Genomic DNA, 21,406 nt, shown 5'->3' with positions numbered 1-21,406 from the left:
GTTATCTCAATGTGGAGAGAAAATAATCACCCGACCAGGAATTGCTCTTTGGAACGCCAAACTATGTATCCCTCACTTCCCTTCCAGCTCTCATTATCCTAAATCTTAGAGCAACCCTGTGAACCAACGTTTAGCTTCCAACTTCCTTCAAATCTGGTCCTCTCCTCTTGGCCTCAAAATGTTTGTGTTCTCATCAGACAGGTTGAGACAGGTTGAGGAGCTGTACCGACAAAGATTCTCATCAGACAGGTTGAGGAAGTTTAGATTTCTCATCAGACAGGTTGAGGAAGCTGTACCGACAGGGTTTAGATTCTCATCAGACAGGTTGAGGAAGCTGTACCGACAGGGTTTAGATTCTCATCAGACAGGTTGAGGAAGCTGTACCGACAGGGTTTAGATTCTCATCAGACAGGTTGAGGAAGCTGTACCGACAGGGTTTAGATTCTCATCAGACAGGTTGAGGAAGCTGTACCGACAGGGTTTAGATTCTCATCAGACAGGTTGACAGGTTGAGGAAGCTGTACCGACAGGGTTTAGATTCTCATCAGACAGGTTGAGGAAGTACCGACAGGGTTTAGATTCTCATCCCAGGTTGAGGAAGCCGACAGGGTTTAGATTCTCATCAGACAGGTTGAGGAAGCTGTACCGACAGGGTTTAGATTCTCATCAGACAGGTTGAGGAAGCTGTACCGACAGGGTTTAGATTCTCAGACAGGTTGAGGAACCGACAGGGTTTAGACTACCCTGGAGGTGTGACCACCTCATCCATCCGTCACGGTGCGTATAATGTTGTCAGCAGCTCAGCCGAGGTCACAGCAGAGGCCAGGCTGGAGCCTGAGACACTGGGGTTGCGTCCCAAATGGGCCCATAGGGCTCTGGTCAAAAGTAGTACACTACTTAGGGAATAGGGTGCCTTTTGGGATGCAGGCTGGGGCTGAATGTGGAGGCCAGGGCCATTGTGGGTCGATGCTTCGTCCCCATGGGAGCTGTTCTCTCTCTGTTCACTCCCAGGGCTCTCCAGCCTGGATGACTTATGTCCATTGTTCCTGCTCTACTGGGTAGGCAGGCAGCACCCACCGCTGGTCAACCATAAATCACCCTGGAATTCACTAATAGGTAGCTAGCATGGAGAAGGGAAGACACACATAGAGGGAAGACACACATGGAGGGAAGACACACACACACACAGAGGGAAGACACACATAGAGGAAGACACACACAGAGGAAGACACACACAGAGGGAAGACACACATAGAGGGAAGACACACATGAGGGAGAGGGAAGACACACACAGGAAGACACACACAGAGAGGAAGACACACATAGAGGGAAGACACAGACACACATAGAGGGAAGACACACATAGAGGGAAGACACACATAGAGGGAAGACACACACAGAGGGAAGACACACATAGAGGAAAGACACACACAGAGAGAAGGAAGACACACACAGAGGGAAGACACACACAGAGGGAAGACACACATAGAGAGGAAGACACACACACAGAGAGGAGAAGACACACATAGAGGGAAGACACATAGAGGGAAGACACACATAGAGGAGAAGACACACATAGAGGAGAAGACACACACAGAGAAGGAGGGAAGAAGACACACATAGAGGGAAGACACACATAGAGGAGAAGAAGACACATAGAAGGAGAAGAGACACACAGAGGGAGAGGAGACACAGAAGAGACACACAGAGGGAAGACACACAGAGAGAAGACACACATAGAGGAAGACACACAGAGGAGAAGACACACATAGAGGAGAAGACACACATAGAGAGAAGACACACATAGAGGGAAGACACACAGAGGGAAGACACACAGAGGGAAGACACACAGAGGGAAGACACACAGAGGGAAGACACACATAGAGGGAAGACACACATGGAGGGAAGAGGGAAGACACACAGAGAGGGAAGAGGAAGACACACATAGAGGAAGACACACACAGAAGACACACATGGAGGGAAGACACACAGAGGAAGACACACATAGAGAGGAAGACACACATAGAGGAGAAGACACACACATAGAGGAAGACACACATAGAGAGAAGACACACAGAGGGAAGACACACACATAGAGAGAAGAGGGAAGACACACATAGAGGGAAGACACACATAGAGGGAAGACACACATAGAGGGGAAGACACACATAGAGAGAAGACACACATAGAGGGAAGACACACAGAGGGAAGACACACATAGAGGGAAGACACACATAGAGGGAAGACACACACATAGAGGGAAGACACACATAGAGGGAAGACACACATAGCCACTGACTGTGACTCCTTTCCTCCGGCCATATCCTGCACCTAACAGCCATTAGGCCTCACAATAACACTCTGTTTTTGCTCTTGTCCTCCCCCTCCCCTTTCCATTCCAACCTCCTCTTCATGACACGAACAGGGATAGATACATACTGGTGGTGAAGGGTTTGGCAGGAGCCAGGAAGAGTCTATGGGTGTGATAACCTCAGAGACATGGCAGTGAAAGAGGCAGGAGTTAGTTTGGGCAGAGAGAGAAGATAACACAGAAAAGAAACAGCTACTGTGAAAGAAGACAGACTTCCCCGTTGCCTGCCTGTCTCACCGGCACTCGATAAACCACTGTCTCATCTGCTCCTGCAGTGTTTCCCGTAGGTCAGGGCCGTCCACGGCACGCACAGACTCCTTGATGCTGACCAGGGCCCTCTGGTACTCAGCCTCATTCTCCTCCTGGACCAGCCTGCGAGTCGTCTCCACCTGCTGGGCCTTCAGCTGGGCCACGCTGGGCCTCTGCTGCTGCTGCTCTGGAGGGACCTGAGGACCAGGGAGGACCAGACACAGCTATAGAGATTAGTGGGGTGAGGCAGGGAGGCAGCTTAAGCCCCACCCTCTTCAACATATCTATCAACGAATTGGCGAGGGCACTAGAACAGTCTGCAGCACCCGGCCTCACCCTACTAGAATCTGAAGTCAAATGTCTACTGTTTGCTGACGATCTGGTGTTTCTGTCTCTGACCAAGGACGGCCTACAGTAGCTCTTAGATCTTCTGCACATATTCTGCCAGACCTGGGCCCTGACAGTAAATCTCAGTAAGACCAAAATAATGGTGTTCCAAAAAAGGTCCAGTCGCCAGGACCACAAATACAAATTACATCTAGACACCTTTGCCCTAGAGCACACAAACAATGATAACAGGTAACTTCCACAAAGCTGTGAACGATCTGAGAGATGAGGACCATCAAAAGGAGCATAAAATTCGACATACCAATTAGGATCTGGCTAAAAATACTTGAATCAGTCATAGAGCCCATTGCCCTTTATGGTTGTGAGGTCTGGGGTCCGCTCACCAACCAAGAATTCACAAAATGGGACAAACACCTAATTGAGACTCTGCATGCAGAATTCTGCAAAAATATCCTCAGTGTACAACGTAAAACACCAAATAATGCATGCAGAGCAGAATTAGGCCGATACCCGTTAATTATCCAAATCCAGAAAGATTGTCTACAACCACCTAAAAGGAAGCGATTCCCAAACCTCCCATAACAAAGCCATCACCTACAGAGAGATGAACCTGGAGAAGAGTCCCCTAAGCAAGCTGGTCCTGGGGCTCTGTTCACAAACACAAACAGACCCCACAGAGCCTCAGGACAGCAACACAATTAGACCCAACCATATCATGAGAAAACAAAAAGATAATTACTTGACACATTGCAAAGAATTAACAGTGGCAGAATACCTGATCACTGTGACTGACCCAAACTTAGAGGAAAGCTTTGACTAAGTACAGACTCAGTGAGCATAGCCTTGCTATAGAGAAAGGTCGTCATAGGCAGACCTGGCTGACAAGAGAAGACAGGCTATGTGCTCACTGCCCACAAAATGAGGTGGAAACTGAGCAGCACTTCCTAACCTCCTGTGTATGATGTATGACCATATTAGAGACACATATTTCCCTCAGATTATACAGATCCACAAAGAATTTGAATCCAAATCCAATCCAATCACAGCAGCAAGATTTGTGACCTGTTGCAAGAAAAGGGCAACCAGTGAAGAACACACACCATTTATTTGCCTTTTGTAATTTAACTATTTACACATTGTTACAACAATGTATATAGACATAATATTACATTTGAAATGTCTTTATTCTTTTGTAACTTTTGTGAATGTAATGTTTACTGTTTTAATGTTTATTTCACTTGCTTAGGCAATGTTTCCCATGCCAATAAAGCCCCTTAGAAAGACAGAGACAGAGACAGACTGTCTGTCTGTCTGTCTGTCTGTCTGACTGACTGACTGACTGACTGACTGACTTAGCACAAAGGGAAGATAAACATAGTTACCATGGCACCAAGGCTTGTCTGGTTATCACCACTGGTACTGATTGGCTGACCTTCCCAATACAGACGTGCCTGTGTTTATTGACTCAGAGTAACCCTGCCCCTTTGTTACCCAACACGGTCCTGGTAGAGGGAACAGTGAACAAGTACACCCACCATTCCCAGAAATATCATCTCCTCCAGCCGTTCTCTCCTGGTCCTCTTCCTCTGACTGTAGCCCCGCCAAACCTGGAACATACCAGAACAACAGAACAGCTAGGACACAACACAGGACACCTAGAAAACACCAGAACAACAGAACACCTAGGACACAACACAGGACACCTAGAACATACCAGAACAACAGAACAGCTAGGACACAACACAGGACACCTGAACACACCAGAACAACAGGACAGCTAGGACACAACACAGGACACCTGGAACACACCAGAACAACAGGACAGCTAGGACACAACACAGGACACCTAGAACACACCAGAACAACAGAACAGCTAGGACACAACACAGGACACCACACCAGAACAACAGGACAGCTAGGAACACACCAGAACAACAGGGCAGCTAGGACACAACACAGGACACCTAGAACACACCAGAACAACAGGGCAGCTAGGACACAACACAGGACACCTAGAACACACCAGAACAACAGGGCAGCTAGGACACAACACAGGACACCTAGAACATACCAGAACAACAGGACAGCTAGGACACAACACAGGACACCTGGAACACACCAGAACAACAGGACAGCTAGGACACAACACAGGACACCTAGAACACACCAGAACAACAGAACAGCTAGGACACAACACAGGACACCTAGAACACACCAGAACAACAGAACAGCTAGGACACAACACAGGACACCTGGAACACACCAGAACAACAGGACAGCTAGGACACAACACAGGACACCTGGAACACACCAGAACAACAGGACAGCTAGGACACAACACAGGACACCTAGAACACACCAGAACAGCTAGGACACAACACAGGACACCTAGAACACACCAGAACAACAGAACAGCTAGGACACAACACAGGACACATGGAACACACCAGAACAACAGGACAGCTAGGACACAACACAGGACACCTAGAACACACCAGAACAACAGGACAGCTAGGACACAACACAGGACACCTAGAACATACCAGAACAACAGGGCAGCTAGGACACAACACAGGACACCTAGAACACACCAGAACAACAGGGCAGCTAGGACACAACACAGGACACCTAGAACACACCAGAACAACAGGGCAGCTAGGACACAACACAGGACACCTAGAACATACCAGAACAACAGGGCAGCTAGGACACAACACAGGACACCTGGAACACACCAGAACAACAGAACAGCTAGGACACAACACAGGACACCTAGAACACACCAGAACAGGGCAGCTAGGACACAACACAGGACACCTAGAACACACCAGAACAGGGCAGCTAGGACACAACACAGGACACCTGGAACACACCAGAACAACAGAACAGCTAGGACACAACACAGGACACCTGGAACACACCAGAACAACAGGACAGCTAGGACACAACACAGGACACCTGGAACACACCAGAACAACAGAACAGCTAGGACACAACACAGGACACCTGGAACACACCAGAAAAACAGGACGGGGGCTAGGACACAACACAGGACACCTAGAACACACCAGACAAACAGGGCACCTAGAACACAAAAATACATACCTAGAACCCAAAACAAGACACACATAGAACATAAAACAAGACAAGTAGAACACAACACAAGGGGACAGACAAAAGGGGATTGTATAACCAGCATGCCCATACTGCATTGCATGAACAGCTGAGAGCTGAGCAGAGCCCGACAAATGCCAAACACTCAGGACCCGGGGCTGGCAGGCAGCTAACATCCAGGAGACAGACACTCAGGACCCGGGGCTGGCAGGCAGCTAACATCCAGGAGACAGACACTCAGGACCCGGGGCTGGCAGGCAGCTAACATCCAGGAGACAGACACTCAGGACCCGGGGCTGGCAGGCAGCTAACATCCAGGAGACAGACACTCAGGACCCGGGGCTGGCAGGCAGCTAACATCCAGGAGACAGACACTCAGGACCCGGGGCTGGCAGGCAGCTAACATCCAGGAGACAGACACTCAGGACCCGGGGCTGGCAGGCAGCTAACATCCAGGAGACAGACACTCAGGACCCGGGGCTGGCAGGCAGCTAACATCCAGGAGACAGACACTCAGGACCCGGGGCTGGCAGGCAGCTAACATCCAGGAGACAGACACTCAGGACCCGGGGGCTGGCAGGCAGCTAACATCCAGGAGACAGACACTCAGGACCCGGGGGCTGGCAGGCAGCTAACATTCAGGAGACAGACACTCAGGACCGGGGGGGCTGGCAGGCAGCTAACATCCAGGAGACAGACACTCAGGACCCGGGGCTGGCAGGCAGCTAACATCCAGGAGACAGACACTCAGGACCCGGGGCTGGCAGGCAGCTAACATCCAGGAGAAAGACACTCAGGACCCGGGGCTGGCAGGCAGCTAACATCCAGGAGACAGACACTCAGGACCCGGGGCTGGCAGGCAGCTAACATTCAGGAGACAGACACTCAGGACCCGGGGCTGGCAGGCAGCTAACATCCAGGAGACAGACACTCAGGACCCGGGGCTGGCAGGCAGCTAACATCCAGGAGACAGACACTCAGGACCCGGGGCTGGCAGGCAGCTAACATCCAGGAGACAGACACTCAGGACCCGGGGCTGGCAGGCAGCTAACATCCAGGAGACAGACACTCAGGACCCGGGGCTGGCAGGCAGCTAACATTCAGGAGACAGACACTCAGGACCCGGGGCTGGCAGGCAGCTAACATCCAGGAGACAGACACTCAGGACCCGGGGCTGGCAGGCAGCTAACATCCAGGAGACAGACACTCAGGACCCGGGGCTGGCAGGCAGCTAACATCCAGGAGACAGACACTCAGGACCCGGGGCTGGCAGCCAGCTAACATCCAGGAGACCGACGCTACTCATGATAACACCTGCCCCCCTGTAGAAGAGCCCCTCTCTTTGTCTGGTCTGCTACAATGATATCTCCCCCCACGAGGAATGTAACTCTACTGCAGGGAGGAATGAGCCTCTATGTATCAGTCACAGTGGTGGTGTCATCTGATATAAAAGTAGTGTCCTGTTCTACCAAGGTGCTGCTTACAAAGTCAGGTTTGTCTAACAGTGTTTGATCGATACCGTCCCTTGTGCAAGACAGGGATTAACATTGACCCAGCGCTCTGACCTGAACATGAACCCTAACAGGTCAGGTCAACAGAACCACTTGTCACTACCTCAGCCATGCCACATTATTATAACGATACATGATCCAACCTCTCCATAAAATATCTACACACCCGATTCCTCCGTGAAAGCAATGTGCCCAGTGGCTTTGTTAGGCCAGAGATGGTTTACACTTGGGCCGATGAGAGAGAATGGTGGGGGGAACTGAAAGGGAGTCTGAATTTTAGGTGTTTGTTTCCATGACCTTGCTGATCATGTAATGTGATGACCCCACGTTTTGACATCTGGGTGTCTGTACGAGAACATCTAGGTGGTACTCTGGTTCTGAACCAACCAACAACAGAGAGGTGACATTGAGATAACATTGTTGAGATGGAGTTCTTGTGCCTTTTTGCAAAGCAGGCAGAAAACTATATCACTTGGACCCATGTCTCCATACAAAGTAAAAGCAGCCATCGATCTGGACTTGGACTCAGTCCAAGTGTCTAGCAGAGTTTTATACAGATGTTATTCTGTTACCCATCTTTGAGCAATTCATCAAGAGGTGGTTTGGCTTTGACTAGAGAGAGTGGGATGAACTATAACCCTCTGACTAGAGAGAGTGGGATGAACTACAACCCTCTGACTAGAGAGAGTGGGATGAACTATAACCCTCTGACTAGAGAGAGTGGGATGAACTACAACCCTCTGACTAGAGAGAGTGGGATGAACTACAACCCTCTGACTAGAGAGAGTGGGATGAACTACAACCCTCTGACTAGAGAGAGTGGGATGAACTACAACCCTCTGACTAGAGAGAGTGGGATGAACTGACAACCCTCTGACTAGAGAGAGTGGGATGAACTACAACCCTCTGACTAGAGAGAGTGGGATGAACTACAACCCTCTGACTAGAGAGAGTGGGATGAACTACAACCCTCTGACTAGAGAGAGTGGGATGAACTACAACCCTCTGACTAGAGAGAGTGGGATGAACTACAACCCTCTGACTAGAGAGAGTGGGATGAACTACAACCCTCTGACTAGAGAGAGTGGGATGAACTACAACCCTCTGACTAGAGAGAGTGGGATGAACTACAACCCTCTGACTAGAGAGAGTGGGATGAACTACAACCCTCTGACTAGAGAGAGTGGGATGAACTACAACCCTCTGACTAGAGAGAGTGGGATGAACTACAACCCTCTGACTAGAGAGAGTGGGATGAACTACAACCCTCTGACTAGAGAGAGTGGGATGAACTACAACCCTCTGACTAGAGAGAGTGGGATGAACTACAACCCTCTGACTAGAGAGAGTGGGATGAACTACAACCCTCTGACTAGAGAGAGTGGGATGAACTACAACCCTCTGACTAGAGAGAGCTGGGATGAACTACAACCCTCTGACTAGAGAGAGTGGGATGAACTACAACCCTCTGACTAGAGAGAGTGGGATGAACTATAACCCTCTGACTAGAGAGAGTGGGATGAACTACAACCCTCTGACTAGAGAGAGTGGGATGAACTAGAGAGAGTGGGATGAACTACAACCCTCTGACTAGAGAGAGTGGGATGAACTATAACCCTCTGACTAGAGAGAGTGGGATGAACTACAACCCTCTGACTAGAGAGAGTGGGATGAACTACAACCCTCTGACTACAAGAGAGAGTGGGATGAACTACAACCCTCTGACTAGAGAGAGTGGGATGAACTACAACCCTCTGACTAGAGAGAGTGGGATGAACTACAACCCTCTGACTAGAGAGAGTGGGATGAACTACAACCCTCTGACTAGAGAGAGACTGGGATGAACTACAACCCTCTGACTAGAGAGAGTGGGATGAACTACAACCCTCTGACTAGAGAGAGTGGGATGAACTACAACCCTCTGACTAGAGAGAGTGGGATGAACTACAACCCTCTGACTAGAGAGAGTGGGATGAACTACAACCCTCTGACTAGAGGGAGAGTGGGATGAACTGACTAGAGACAGTGGGATGAACTACAACCCTCTGACTAGAGAGAGTGGGATGAACTACAACCCTCTGACTAGAGAGAGTGGGATGAACTACAACCCTCTGACTAGAGAGAGTGGGATGAACTACAACCCTCTGACTAGAGAGAGTGGGATGAACTACAACCCTCTGACTAGAGAGAGTGGGATGAACTACAACCCTCTGACTAGAGAGAGTGGGATGAACTACAACCCTCTGACTAGAGAGAGTGGGATGAACTACAACCCTCTGACTAGAGAGAGTGGGATGAACTACAACCCTCTGACTAGAGAGAGTGGGATGAACTACAACCCTCTGACTAGAGAGAGTGGGATGAACTACAACCCTCTGACTAGAGAGAGTGGGATGAACTACAACCCTCTGACTAGAGAGAGTGGGATGAACTACAACCCTCTGACTAGAGAGAGTGGGATGAACTACAACCCTCTGACTAGAGAGAGTGGGATGAACTACAACCCTCTGACTAGAGAGTGGGATGAACTACAACCCTCTGACTAGGATGAACTACAACCCTCTGACTAGAGAGAGTGGGATGAACTACAACCCTCTGACTAGAGAGAGTGGGATGAACTACAACCCTCTGACTAGAGAGAGTGGGATGAACTACAACCCTCTGACTAGAGAGAGTGGGATGAACTACAACCCTCTGACTAGAGAGAGTGGGATGAACTACAACCCTCTGACTAGAGACAGTGGGATGAACTACAACCCTCTGACTAGAGAGAGTGGGATGAACTACAACCCTCTGACTAGAGAGAGTGGGATGAACTACAACCCTCTGACTAGAGAGTGGGATGAACTACAACCCTCTGACTAGAGAGAGTGGGATGAACTACAACCCTCTGACTAGAGAGAGTGGGATGAACTACAACCCTCTGACTAGAGAGAGTGGGATGAACTACAACCCTCTGACTAGAGAGAGTGGGATGAACTACAACCCTCTGACTAGAGAGAGTGGGATGAACTACAACCCTCTGACTAGAGAGAGTGGGATGAACTACAACCCTCTGACTAGAGAGAGTGGGATGAACTACAACCCTCTGACTAGAGAGAGTGGGATGAACTACAACCCTCTGACTAGAGAGAGTGGGATGAACTACAACCCTCTGACTAGAGAGAGTGGGATGAACTACAACCCTCTGACTAGAGAGAGTGGGATGAACTACAACCCTCTGACTAGAGAGAGTGGGATGAACTACAACCCTCTGACTAGAGAGAGTGGGATGAACTACAACCCTCTGACTAGAGAGAGTGGGATGAACTACAACCCTCTGACTAGAGAGAGTGGGATGAACTACAACCCTCTGAACTACAACCCTCTGACTAGAGAGAGTGGGATGAACTACAACCCTCTGACTAGAGAGAGTGGGATGAACTACAACCCTCTGACTACCCTCTGACTAGAGAGAGTGGGATGAACTACAACCCTCTGACTAGAGAGAGTGGGATGAACTACAACCCTCTGACTAGAGAGAGTGGGATGAACTACAACCCTCTGACTAGAGAGTGGGATGAACTACAACCCTCTGACTAGAGAGAGTGGGATGAACTACAACCCTCTGACTAGAGAGAGTGGGATGAACTACAACCCTCTGACTAGAGAGAGTGGGATGAACTACAACCCTCTGACTAGAGAGAGTGGGATGAACTACAACCCTCTGACTAGAGAGAGTGGGATGAACTACAACCCTCTGACTAGAGAGAGTGGGATGAACTACAACCCTCTGACTAGAGAGAGTGGGATGAACTACAACCCTCTGACTAGAGAGAGTGGGATGAACTACAACCCTCTGACTAGAGACAGTGGGATGAACTACAACCCTCTGACTAGAGAGTGGGATGAACTACAACCCTCTGACTAGAGAGGTGGGATGAACTACAACCCTCTGACTAGAGAGAGTGGGATGAACTACAACCCTCTGACTAGAGAGAGTGGGATGAACTACAACCCTCTGACTAGAGAGAGTGGGATGAACTACAACCCTCTGACTAGAGAGAGTGGGATGAACTACAACCCTCTGACTAGAGAGTGGGATGAACTACAACCCTCTGACTAGAGAGAGTGGGATGAACTACAACCCTCTGACTAGAGAGAGTGGGATGAACTACAACCCTCTGACTAGAGAGAGTGGGATGAACTACAACCCTCTGACTAGGAAAAAACACTTTTTTTTTAAAAACAACTAAACTCTGACTAGTGGGATGAACTACAACCCTCTGACTAAAATGGGATGAACTATTTCCTTCTAGAGGCTGATGTCATCATCCTGAGGATGACTGGCCAGTCAGTGGGATGAATATTTTTAACCCACACTGATTCCAACACAGTGGGATGAACTTTTAACATACTTAATAAATGAAAAAGGAAAATGAACTCATGTTGTAATTAACTATAAGTAATATTTCATGAAAAATCTGGAAACACTGGGGAGTTACTTTAACTCTGACAGTTAATCAGCTTCCCTGACTGTTGGCTGGGATGAACTACAACCCTCTGACTAGTGGTGGGATGAATTAAAACATCAGTCAGTAGTGGGTTGAACAGCAACCCTCTGAAATGTTGGTGGGATGAACTACAAGTTTGCTGACAAAATATGTGGGATGAACTAAACCCTCTGACTAAGTATATGAACTACTTACCTCTCTGAATGGGATGAACTGGCAGCCTGGTGGGAGAGGGTCCAGGGTGCTGATCTGACTTGGCTCTTGGGATGAACTACAACCCTCTTCCTCAGCCTGAACTACAACCCTCTGACTAGAGCGATGCCTGAACTACGACCCCTGACTAGAGAGAGTGGCCCGAACTCACAAACCTGAAGGAGTGGGATGAACAGCTTCCTCCAGACACATGGTCTGAACTACACCTCCTGACACAGACAGCAGTATAGACATAAGAGGGGAGGACCTCAACACTGAGAGAGTAATGTTAACCTCCTCCCCAGGCATACAACTCTGGGAAGAAGCATCTGCTGTGTATGACTAGAGTAGTGGGATGTTAAACTACAACCCTCTGACCCAGGCATGAACTAACTTGGGAAGAAGCATCAACCCTCTGAGACTAGAGTAATGGGATTAACCTCCCCCCAGGATGATGAACTACAACCCTCTGAAGAAGTGGGATCTACAACCCTCTGAGACTAGAGTAATGGGATGAACTACAACCCTCCCCAGGCATACAACTTGGGAAGAAGCATCTGCTCTGACTAGAGTAAGTGGGATTAACCTCAACCCCCCAGGCATACAACTTGGGAAGAAGCATGAACTGTGACCCTCTGACTAGAGTAAGTGGGATTAACCTACAACCCCAGGCATACAACTTGGGAAGAAGCATCTGCTGTCTGAGACTAGAGTAATGTTAACCTCCCCCTGCATACAACTTGGGAAGAAGCATCTGCTGTGTCTGACTAGAGTAATGGGATTAACTACTCCCCAGGCATACAACTTGGGAAGAAGCATCAACCCTCTGACTGTATGACTAGAGTAATGGGTTAACCTCAACCCCAGGCATACAACTTGGGAAGAAGCATCTGCTGTGTGAGACTAGATGTAATGTTAACCCTCTGACTCCCCAGGCATACAACTTGGGAAGAAGCATCTGGGATGAACTACAACCCTCTGACTAGAGTAATGGGATGAACTACAACCCCTGGCATACAACTTGGGAAGAAGCAATCTGCTGTGTATGACTACAAGACTAATGGGATTAACCTCCTCCCCAGGCATACAACTTGGGAAGAAGCATCTGCTGTGTGAGACTAGAGAATGTTAACCCTCTGACTCCCCAGGCATGAACAACTGACTGGGAAGAAGCATCTGCTGTGTATGACTAGAGCAGGGGTGATGAACAAAGTCAAATAGAGAGAGGGGGAAATAAAAATCAGCTACAAGAGTGGGATGAACTGTTCTGAATGTTCATTGAAAATTTTTAAATGGGATGAATATAGTCTGACTAGAACCTGGGATGAACCTACTGAAAACCTGACAAATATATTACAATCTGATCAGATAAATGAACAATATTTTCTGATGGCTCTGTCAGTAACTTTAATTTTCAACAGACACAAAAGACAAATTTCCTTTATATAAATACAACCCTAACATGAACATTAAATGAAAGAAACTATTCAAGGCACCTGACTCAGTAGACTATATTTTCTATTTTAGCAAAAGTGGGCTAAATTTACTTCAAAGAAAAACAATAATAGCAATTTTCTATCATCCACTCAACTGAAATATTTTTGAAAATATAATTGGATTGAAATACAAAAAAATAAAGTGGGATGAAAAATCTGATTAATCAAAAACAACACTTTGTTTAAGGAGAAGATAACATGCAACCCTCTGAAAACAAATGGGATGACATTTTAACTTTTAAACTTGAACTGGGATGAAAAACCCTCTGACTAAATATGTGATTGACACAGTAATGTACAACCCTTGTTTGAGGTTGAGGGTGATACTTGAGAGTGGTGTCCCATCTTTTCCACAAGTTCATCAATACAACCCTCTGACTAGAGGCTCTGAGCTGAACTAAACCCTCTGAATAGAGTGGAGTGTGATGAACTAGTAACCCTCTGACTTCTGTGTGATGTTTTGTTCAGGTTCATCAAAGAAAACAGTTGTTGACTAGAGGTATGTGATGCCAAACATAGACAACCCTTGAGCAGCCTGGATGAGAGCTGGGGCATTCTGACGGGAGAAGTGGGATGAACTACAACCCCACTGCCGAGAGTGGGATTACAACCCCTCAGTGCATCATTGCATTGGAGGTCAATCAACTCCATTTGGAGGTTTGGTGAACTACAAGCTTAGGAAAAAACACTTTTTTAAAACAGCAAATGTATTACACAGACCATTTCCAAAATGCTTTTTATTTCCTTCAAGGCTCATGTCATCATCTGAGGATGAGCTGGCCAGTCAGTGGTCTACTTGCATGAATATTTTATCAGCCAACTGTTCCAACACTGGAAGAGAGCTTTTAACATACTTAATAAATGGTCTTTCAGCTGGGTAATTAACTATAAGTAATATTTCATAAAAATCCGAAACACTGGACAGTTACTCCCAGTTAATCAGAGTCACTGTTTGGTTTTAAATGGTTCACTGTACTGTAAAACATAGTCAGTACTGATCAACAGCAATTGGAAATGTTGGCCTGCAGCTGCAAGTTTATTGCATTCAGATGACTCGTAATGTCACACAGAAAACCATTTGACACAGAAACATTTCGTCTCGGTGCTGTTGTGTTGTGTCTTTCCTCCTTTGCTGTCCAAGAACATGCCTGAGCAAATCTCCTGCCGTGCCCGCTCACAAATCTTTGAAGCACCTTTCCCATGGCTTAGCACCTCTGACACAGACTCTGTGTGATAAGAGGCAAATCACCATGTCCGTAATGTTAACTCCTCCCCAGAAATGCCTTGAACATGGCTGTGTGATTCAAACCTTTCCTCTGATAAAGTTAACTGAAGCGCTGTGTGATGACTAGATTACATGCTAACCATTTCCCCAGGCTACAACTTGGGAAGAAGCATCTCCTGGTGTAGACTAGTAATGTTAAGCTCCTCCCCAGGCATACACTTGGGAAGAAGCATCTGCTGTGTTGACTAGAGTTGCATCTTTTCCCAGGCATACATCTTGGGAAGAAGCATCTCCTGTGTCCAGACTAGAGGTTAACCTCCTCCCCAGGCATACGGTTGGGAAGAAGCATCTGCTGTGTGAGACTAAGGCAGCTCCATCTCATTTACACATCTTGACACCTCTTCATACAAATCATTGGGAAGAAGCATCTGCTGTAGGACTAGAGTAAAAACTCCTCCCCAGGCATACAACTTGGGAAGAAGCATCTGCTGTGATGAGAAGAGTAATGTTAACTGGGCAATGGAAGAAATCTGCTGTGTGACTAGAGTCATGTTAACCTCCTCCCCAGCCTTGGGGAAGAAGAATATGCATGACTAAAATGTTTTCCAGGCTTTGGGAACAAGCTGCTCTTTTAGATTGATGGACAACTGGCATCTGCTGTGCAATGGTAATGTTTCTGCTCCCCAGACTCACATTTAAAAAGCATCTGCTTTTTCTGGGCAAACTCCTCCCCAGGCACAAACTTTAATCAAGCATCTTTTGATGAAATAACCTCCTCCCCAGGCATACAATGGCCGGGCTGATTTAGCGATCTCTTCTGCCAAAATAAAACTGGCCTTGACTAGCAGCCTGTTAACCTCCTCCCCAGGCATACAATTTGAAGCATCTTTGTGAGACAGAGCCTGTTAATTCCCCAGGCATACAACTTGGGAAGATTCATCTGCCTTTTGTAGCCTTTGTTCCATGTCCATATTCTTGTTTTTGTCTGCTGTGTTCCCCAGGCATCGTTTCATAATGTCGTCTCAGATTATACTCTTTCAGTACCGTTAACTTTCTCCAGGCATACAGAAGAAGCATCTGCTGTTTCCAGACTAGAAATGTTAACCTCCCCCAGGCATTTGAAAACATCCTGTGTTCTAGAGTATCCACCTTCCCCAGGCATTTGGGAAGAAGCATCTTTTGATGAGACTAGAGTAATGTTAACCTCCTCCCCAGGATGCTGGGAAGAAGCATCTGCTGTGTGAGACTAAGTAAATATTGCAAATGAAGAAGCATCTGCTGTGTGAGACTAGAGTAATGTTAACCTTGCATTGTGGGAAAGAAGCATCTGCTGTGTATGACTAGAAAGTTAACCTCCTCCCCAGGCATACAACTTGGGAAGAAGCATCTGCTGTTGTAAGACTAAATCAAGATCATCCCCAGGCATACAACTTGGGAAAAGCATCTTCTTGTGGGACTAGAGTAATGTTAACCTCCTCCCCAGGCATGACTCTGGGAAGAAGCATATGTGAGACTAGAGTAATGTTAACCTCCTCCCCAGGCATACAACTTGGGAAGAAGCATCTGCTGTGTGAGACTAGAGTAATGTTAACCTCCTCCCCAGGCATACAACTTGGGAAGAAGCATCTGCTGTGTGAGACTAGAGTAATGTTAACCTCCTCCCCAGGCATACAACTTGGGAAGAAGCATCTGCTGTGTGAGACTAGAGTAATGTTAACCTCCTCCCCAGGCATACAACTTGGGAAGAAGCATCTGCTGTGTGAGACTAGAGTAATGTTAACCTCCTCCCCAGGCATACAACTTGGGAAGAAGCATCTGCTGTGTGAGACTAGAGTAATGTTTAAGTTTAATATTTTATTCTACATCCACACTATATATCTAGGCTGAGGTAACCGTATTTCTTTTAATGAATTTCATGGTAACAATTGTAATAATTTCTTACATAAGGGAGGCTGATAGTGTTTCTCTAACCTGCTCAACCTGTTCAATGTGTCCCCCTTTAGCCATGACATGAGCCAGCATCTTCTCTCTGTCCCGCAGCACACGCATCTTCTCTCTCACAAAATACTGAGGGATGGGCACCTCCAGGTCCTCCTGCAAAATATAAATATTTCTCTGTCGTTGTGTGTGATTCAAAAGGTAGAATCTCTGAGTTAAAGGGGTGAGTTCCAAATACTTTGAAAATGACTGTCAGGATACAGAAACTCCTTTTCCTCATTCCCCCTTCACGTCCTATCACTCAGTCCCCTGTACAGTACCACTGACTCACAGGTGTCAGCTTGAGGTCCTGCAGCACATCATCAAAGTAGTGGAACTCTGAGAACTCCAGCTCCACCATCTCATTCTTGAGCTCCAGGATTCTACCCATCACGCCGTCCAACACGTGCCTGACCATGCGTCTCTTCTGGGGGTGAACTATCTGGTCGTAGACAGCCTCCAGGCTGCGGAAGATCTGCAGGTACTTCAGGTAGAAGGTGGCCAGGCCCTGGAAGACTTGCAGCCGGTCCTTCAGCGGCCGAGGGGCAGTGGGAGGGTGCTCATCCACCAGGAGGTCCTCCAAGGCTCCATGGGCCTGGACCCACATCCTGGTGTAGGAGCTGAGAAGAAGGACAAGGAGAAGGAGGGGAAAGAGAAGCAGAAGGGAGAGTGAAGGAGGAGGAGAAGGGAGAGCGAAGGGGAAAGAGGAGGAGGGGGAGGGAAAGGAGAAAGAACAGGAGGAGAGAGAAGGTGAAGGGGAAATAGAAGGAGGAGGGGAAGGAGAAGGAGAAGGGGAAGGAGGAGAAGGGGAAGTGAAGGAGGAAGAGAAGGGAGAGCGAAGGGGAAGGGCATATCGTATGTGGATGGACATATTGGACATATTTCGAGGGGAGGGTTCTCTTTCTTACTATGTCTGGCTCTTTCTCTATCACTTTTCTCTCTTACTTTTCTGGATGGACAAAGGCCAAGGTAGAACCGTCACCTGCTTCAGGATAGCTGCCCTTGGCAGAGCTGTCTCTCCAGGTAATGTCTGATAAGTACCATTAAAAGGATTGAAGGATTCTAACACCTATTTCTTTCACTTTGCACTAGATTGTCAATAACCCTCTCTTTGTCATGCAGTAACTGGCAGGTGGTCTGTCAGTCAAAACCTTCAAACAAGCCTAACACCACCTGGCTAAAACACCTGGGAATGAGAGGGGTGCACTTGTCTTCTTGGTCATAGTTGATATTTACTGTAGGTATAAAAATACCTTCCTACCTCAGCCTAGCTGTTGTAAAAATTAGAGTTTGTTGACACATAGAACTATCAATGCCATAGAAGAAAACAAAAATGGCCGCTAGATATCCCTAATGTCACTCCCTAACAGCCATCAACAAATAACCATTATAGGCCTACAGATGTAGGATCTTAATTTGACCCATATTGTCGCAGCAAAATAATCCTGTAGCAACAGGATTTTAACAGATTTTAACATTTAGTCCATAATCTGGCCAAAAAGTAGGCTACAAGAAAAGTGCAATACTGTTAATATAACTGTGTTAATGTAGGTTTTCAGTTTATTTATGTGAATCACAAAGCTCATCTGCATTTCCTGCGGTGCTGGAAGATTCTCAGCAACAAAACAAAGAGTGATCAAATTACGCTCCTACATCTGTAAACATGTAATTATTTTCTATTTGAACTTTTAACATAGTTGCTGCCTCTGTATATCTAAAAGAGCTGAGGCTTACAATGGTGAAACCACGCTCCTTTCATATTCCTATGAGGCCTATGTCATTACCCCAAAGGCAGCATTTCCATGGCCCACTCTTGTTAAGGGACTGGTTGAATCAAAGCTGCCAGGGGTCAGTGGGTGGGAATGGGGGTGGTGTAGTGAGGACTAGGCTGAAAGGACATTTCTGAGGGGGACGTTACAATAAAAATGAGAGGGTGTTGGGGAATTCAACCAGATACCCAACTAGTGCCCAGGCAACAACGCTGTGAAGTCAAAATAATTCAAAGGACCCCCAATGAAACCCCAAAAACTACAAGGTCAACAAGTCACAAAGGCTTATACCGGTCAGGGGACCAGGAAATAAAGGATTAGGCTTTATTTTGTTTCTTTTGTTTCACATGTCCTCAGTGAGTAGACATATTTCTGTGAATAAAGCTGTGTGGTAACATTTCAGTAACAACATCTAGGGATGGGAAATATAGCTCAGACTAACTGCTTTTGAAATGCTTAGCCAGGTTGATACAAACATGACTGTCTGTTGTTATGGGAACAGCAAAACACAATGTAGACTTCCCCTCTCTTTCGCAAACTGCTGCTCTCCCATAGCCCTTTTAATAGTCCGGAAATCATAAAGGAAGTATGACCACAACTGAGTAAGTGGTTGACTCTGTTTAGAGTTGTGCAGTGCCTCTCCTGGATATGTCTGTGGATGTCATTTGGATCTTTCCAAGTGTCCTATAGGCCTATATAGTCTAGCCACAACATTGGTTACAGCATTTGCACAATATGAGATACATCATGTAGATAAAACAAAATAGAATACCTGTGTGACATTCTTGAGTGTAATTCCACGAGCTGTGTTTCCAATAGAATTGTGAGTTCCGTTTTTCTTGATGCACTATAAGGCTATTAATGCACAAGCATTGCATTGGGCGGCAGGTAGCCTAGTGGTTAGAACGTTATACTAGAAACCGAAAGGTTGTAAGATCGAATCCCCGAGTTGACAAGGTAAAAATCTGTCGTTCTTCCCCTGAACAAGGCCATTAACCCACTGTTCCTAGGCCGTTGTTCTTAACTGACTTTCCTTGTAAATTAAAAAATTACGCATCTGATAAAATTGAAAACATCTCACTTTAATTTCCAAATTAAAAAATGTGGTATTTAATGATAATAACTATATTTACGTTATTCTAGGGGAAACACCGCTGTTCTAGATCGGTTCCATCCTTGGGATGTTCAGACTCAGAAACCGTTCGGCAGTCAAAACATGGGTCAGACAGGTGCTTTGGAGACCAGGTTCAAATCTCTAGCACATAAAACTGGAGCCAATAACATCGCATTTGACGTGGGAAAATATCGTCATACTCTCAAATAACACAGAATAAGATTATAATTTTAAACACGAATCATTTTAGATGTTTTATCAATAAAATCACACTGAAGATGCCATACTATACCTATTTTTCAATTTAAAGACTTCGCCAAAAAAGTTATGCGCTTCCCATCGACTGAAGCGTGTTTGCTTTCTTGCTGTGTGTGCGCCAGAGCGTCTAGCAACGAAACGCCACGCCTGCGCAATGAGGTTTGACCAAACGACCGCTCGTGTCGTTTAGAACTGTAGCAGAAGAGATGTTGCTCTCACTTTACCAGCAGCAAATGAATTTATACAGAGCATTCCTTTCTCTTGTTTCAGTCTACATTTTCCCAAGTTTTTGACAATATTTAGTCAACATTACCAGCACATGTAAAGACAGACACACGTCACTATATGCACGCTTAGGCAAATGGGCTGGCTGAATAGAGATGTATGGCTTTCTAATGTGCAATATCAGCATACTGTAAAATTCCATTTGCAGTGAACGCATCAATAGATCCTAAGGACATCCTTTATCCCGGTGGTCCCCCAAAACAAAGACTGATTATGAGTGCTATATGATCCGTCATGCGTGCCTGCCATGGTATATTGAATAACTGAATGGTGAGATAGACAGTAACTTACAGGTGCTACAGCCTGTTGAAATAAACTTTCCACACGTTCACTAATGGCTACATCAAAAGTAGCAGATAGGCTAATGTTTGAAGTGGAACGGTATTTCAGATAACTTATATATAAACTAATCTTATCAATGATCCACAGTTACATTTCATTTTCCGCTGACACGTTTTATATCATTAAAATAGAGGTTTAAGGACACAACGTGGGCAGTTATGTAGCCAACTGTAAACTCATAAGGTGGAGGGGAGAGGGGTGCTTTTTACCGAATCTCACTGGATTCCCCTCTGACGGGCCCAAGCCAGGTGGGAACAACCTCAGAAAGGACCCGAATCTGGCGTTGGCTTGCAGGACATCAGAGACTGGCCCTGATGGGTCTGTCAGATGCAGTGAGGATGGACATGCATTGTTCAACCAGGTGCAGCACCCTGGCTTTGTCAGTCAGACACAATCTATCTACTGTATCAAATTCCCTGGCAAACAAACATCCATCCTTCCTTTCTAAAATACACAATACAGTGGCAAATATTTCAATGAATGAAATTTCACATTGTGCTTTTTTATATGGCATATGGTAAGATGTCTTGCCAAAATCAAGATAACAAGAGCCAAGCTGGCATAGGGCCTATGTGTTTAAACTCATCCCAGTAAGGCATGCAGGTGAACAGGTGAGCTCCTAAAGAACGCCAAGCCTTTGAGTTTGTTCCAAGAAAGGTTTA

General features: G+C 46.6%; 1 protein-coding gene across 1 annotated transcript in view; it reads right to left on the bottom strand.

The window, feature by feature from the left end:
• The window catches only part of iqca1 (IQ motif containing with AAA domain 1), a 69,724-nt gene extending 49,503 nt beyond the window's left edge, over positions 1 to 20,221 (bottom strand). Inside the window, 6 exon segments of the mRNA XM_065020603.1 lie at positions 2,609 to 2,817; positions 4,504 to 4,602; positions 16,971 to 17,093; positions 17,269 to 17,596; positions 19,518 to 19,552; positions 19,555 to 20,221. Of these exon segments, the coding sequence (XP_064876675.1) occupies positions 2,609 to 2,817; positions 4,504 to 4,602; positions 16,971 to 17,093; positions 17,269 to 17,596; positions 19,518 to 19,552; positions 19,555 to 19,623 (863 nt within the window). The 5' untranslated portion in view covers positions 19,624 to 20,221.
• Between the last annotated feature and the right edge of the window lie 1,185 nt (positions 20,222 to 21,406).

The sequence above is a fragment of the Oncorhynchus nerka genome, linkage group LG2 (genome assembly GCF_034236695.1).
Source record: "Oncorhynchus nerka isolate Pitt River linkage group LG2, Oner_Uvic_2.0, whole genome shotgun sequence".
Lineage (NCBI taxonomy): Eukaryota > Metazoa > Chordata > Actinopteri > Salmoniformes > Salmonidae > Oncorhynchus > Oncorhynchus nerka.
The sequence above is the reverse complement of the archived record's forward strand: the minus strand, read 5'-3'. Positions and strand labels throughout refer to the sequence as shown.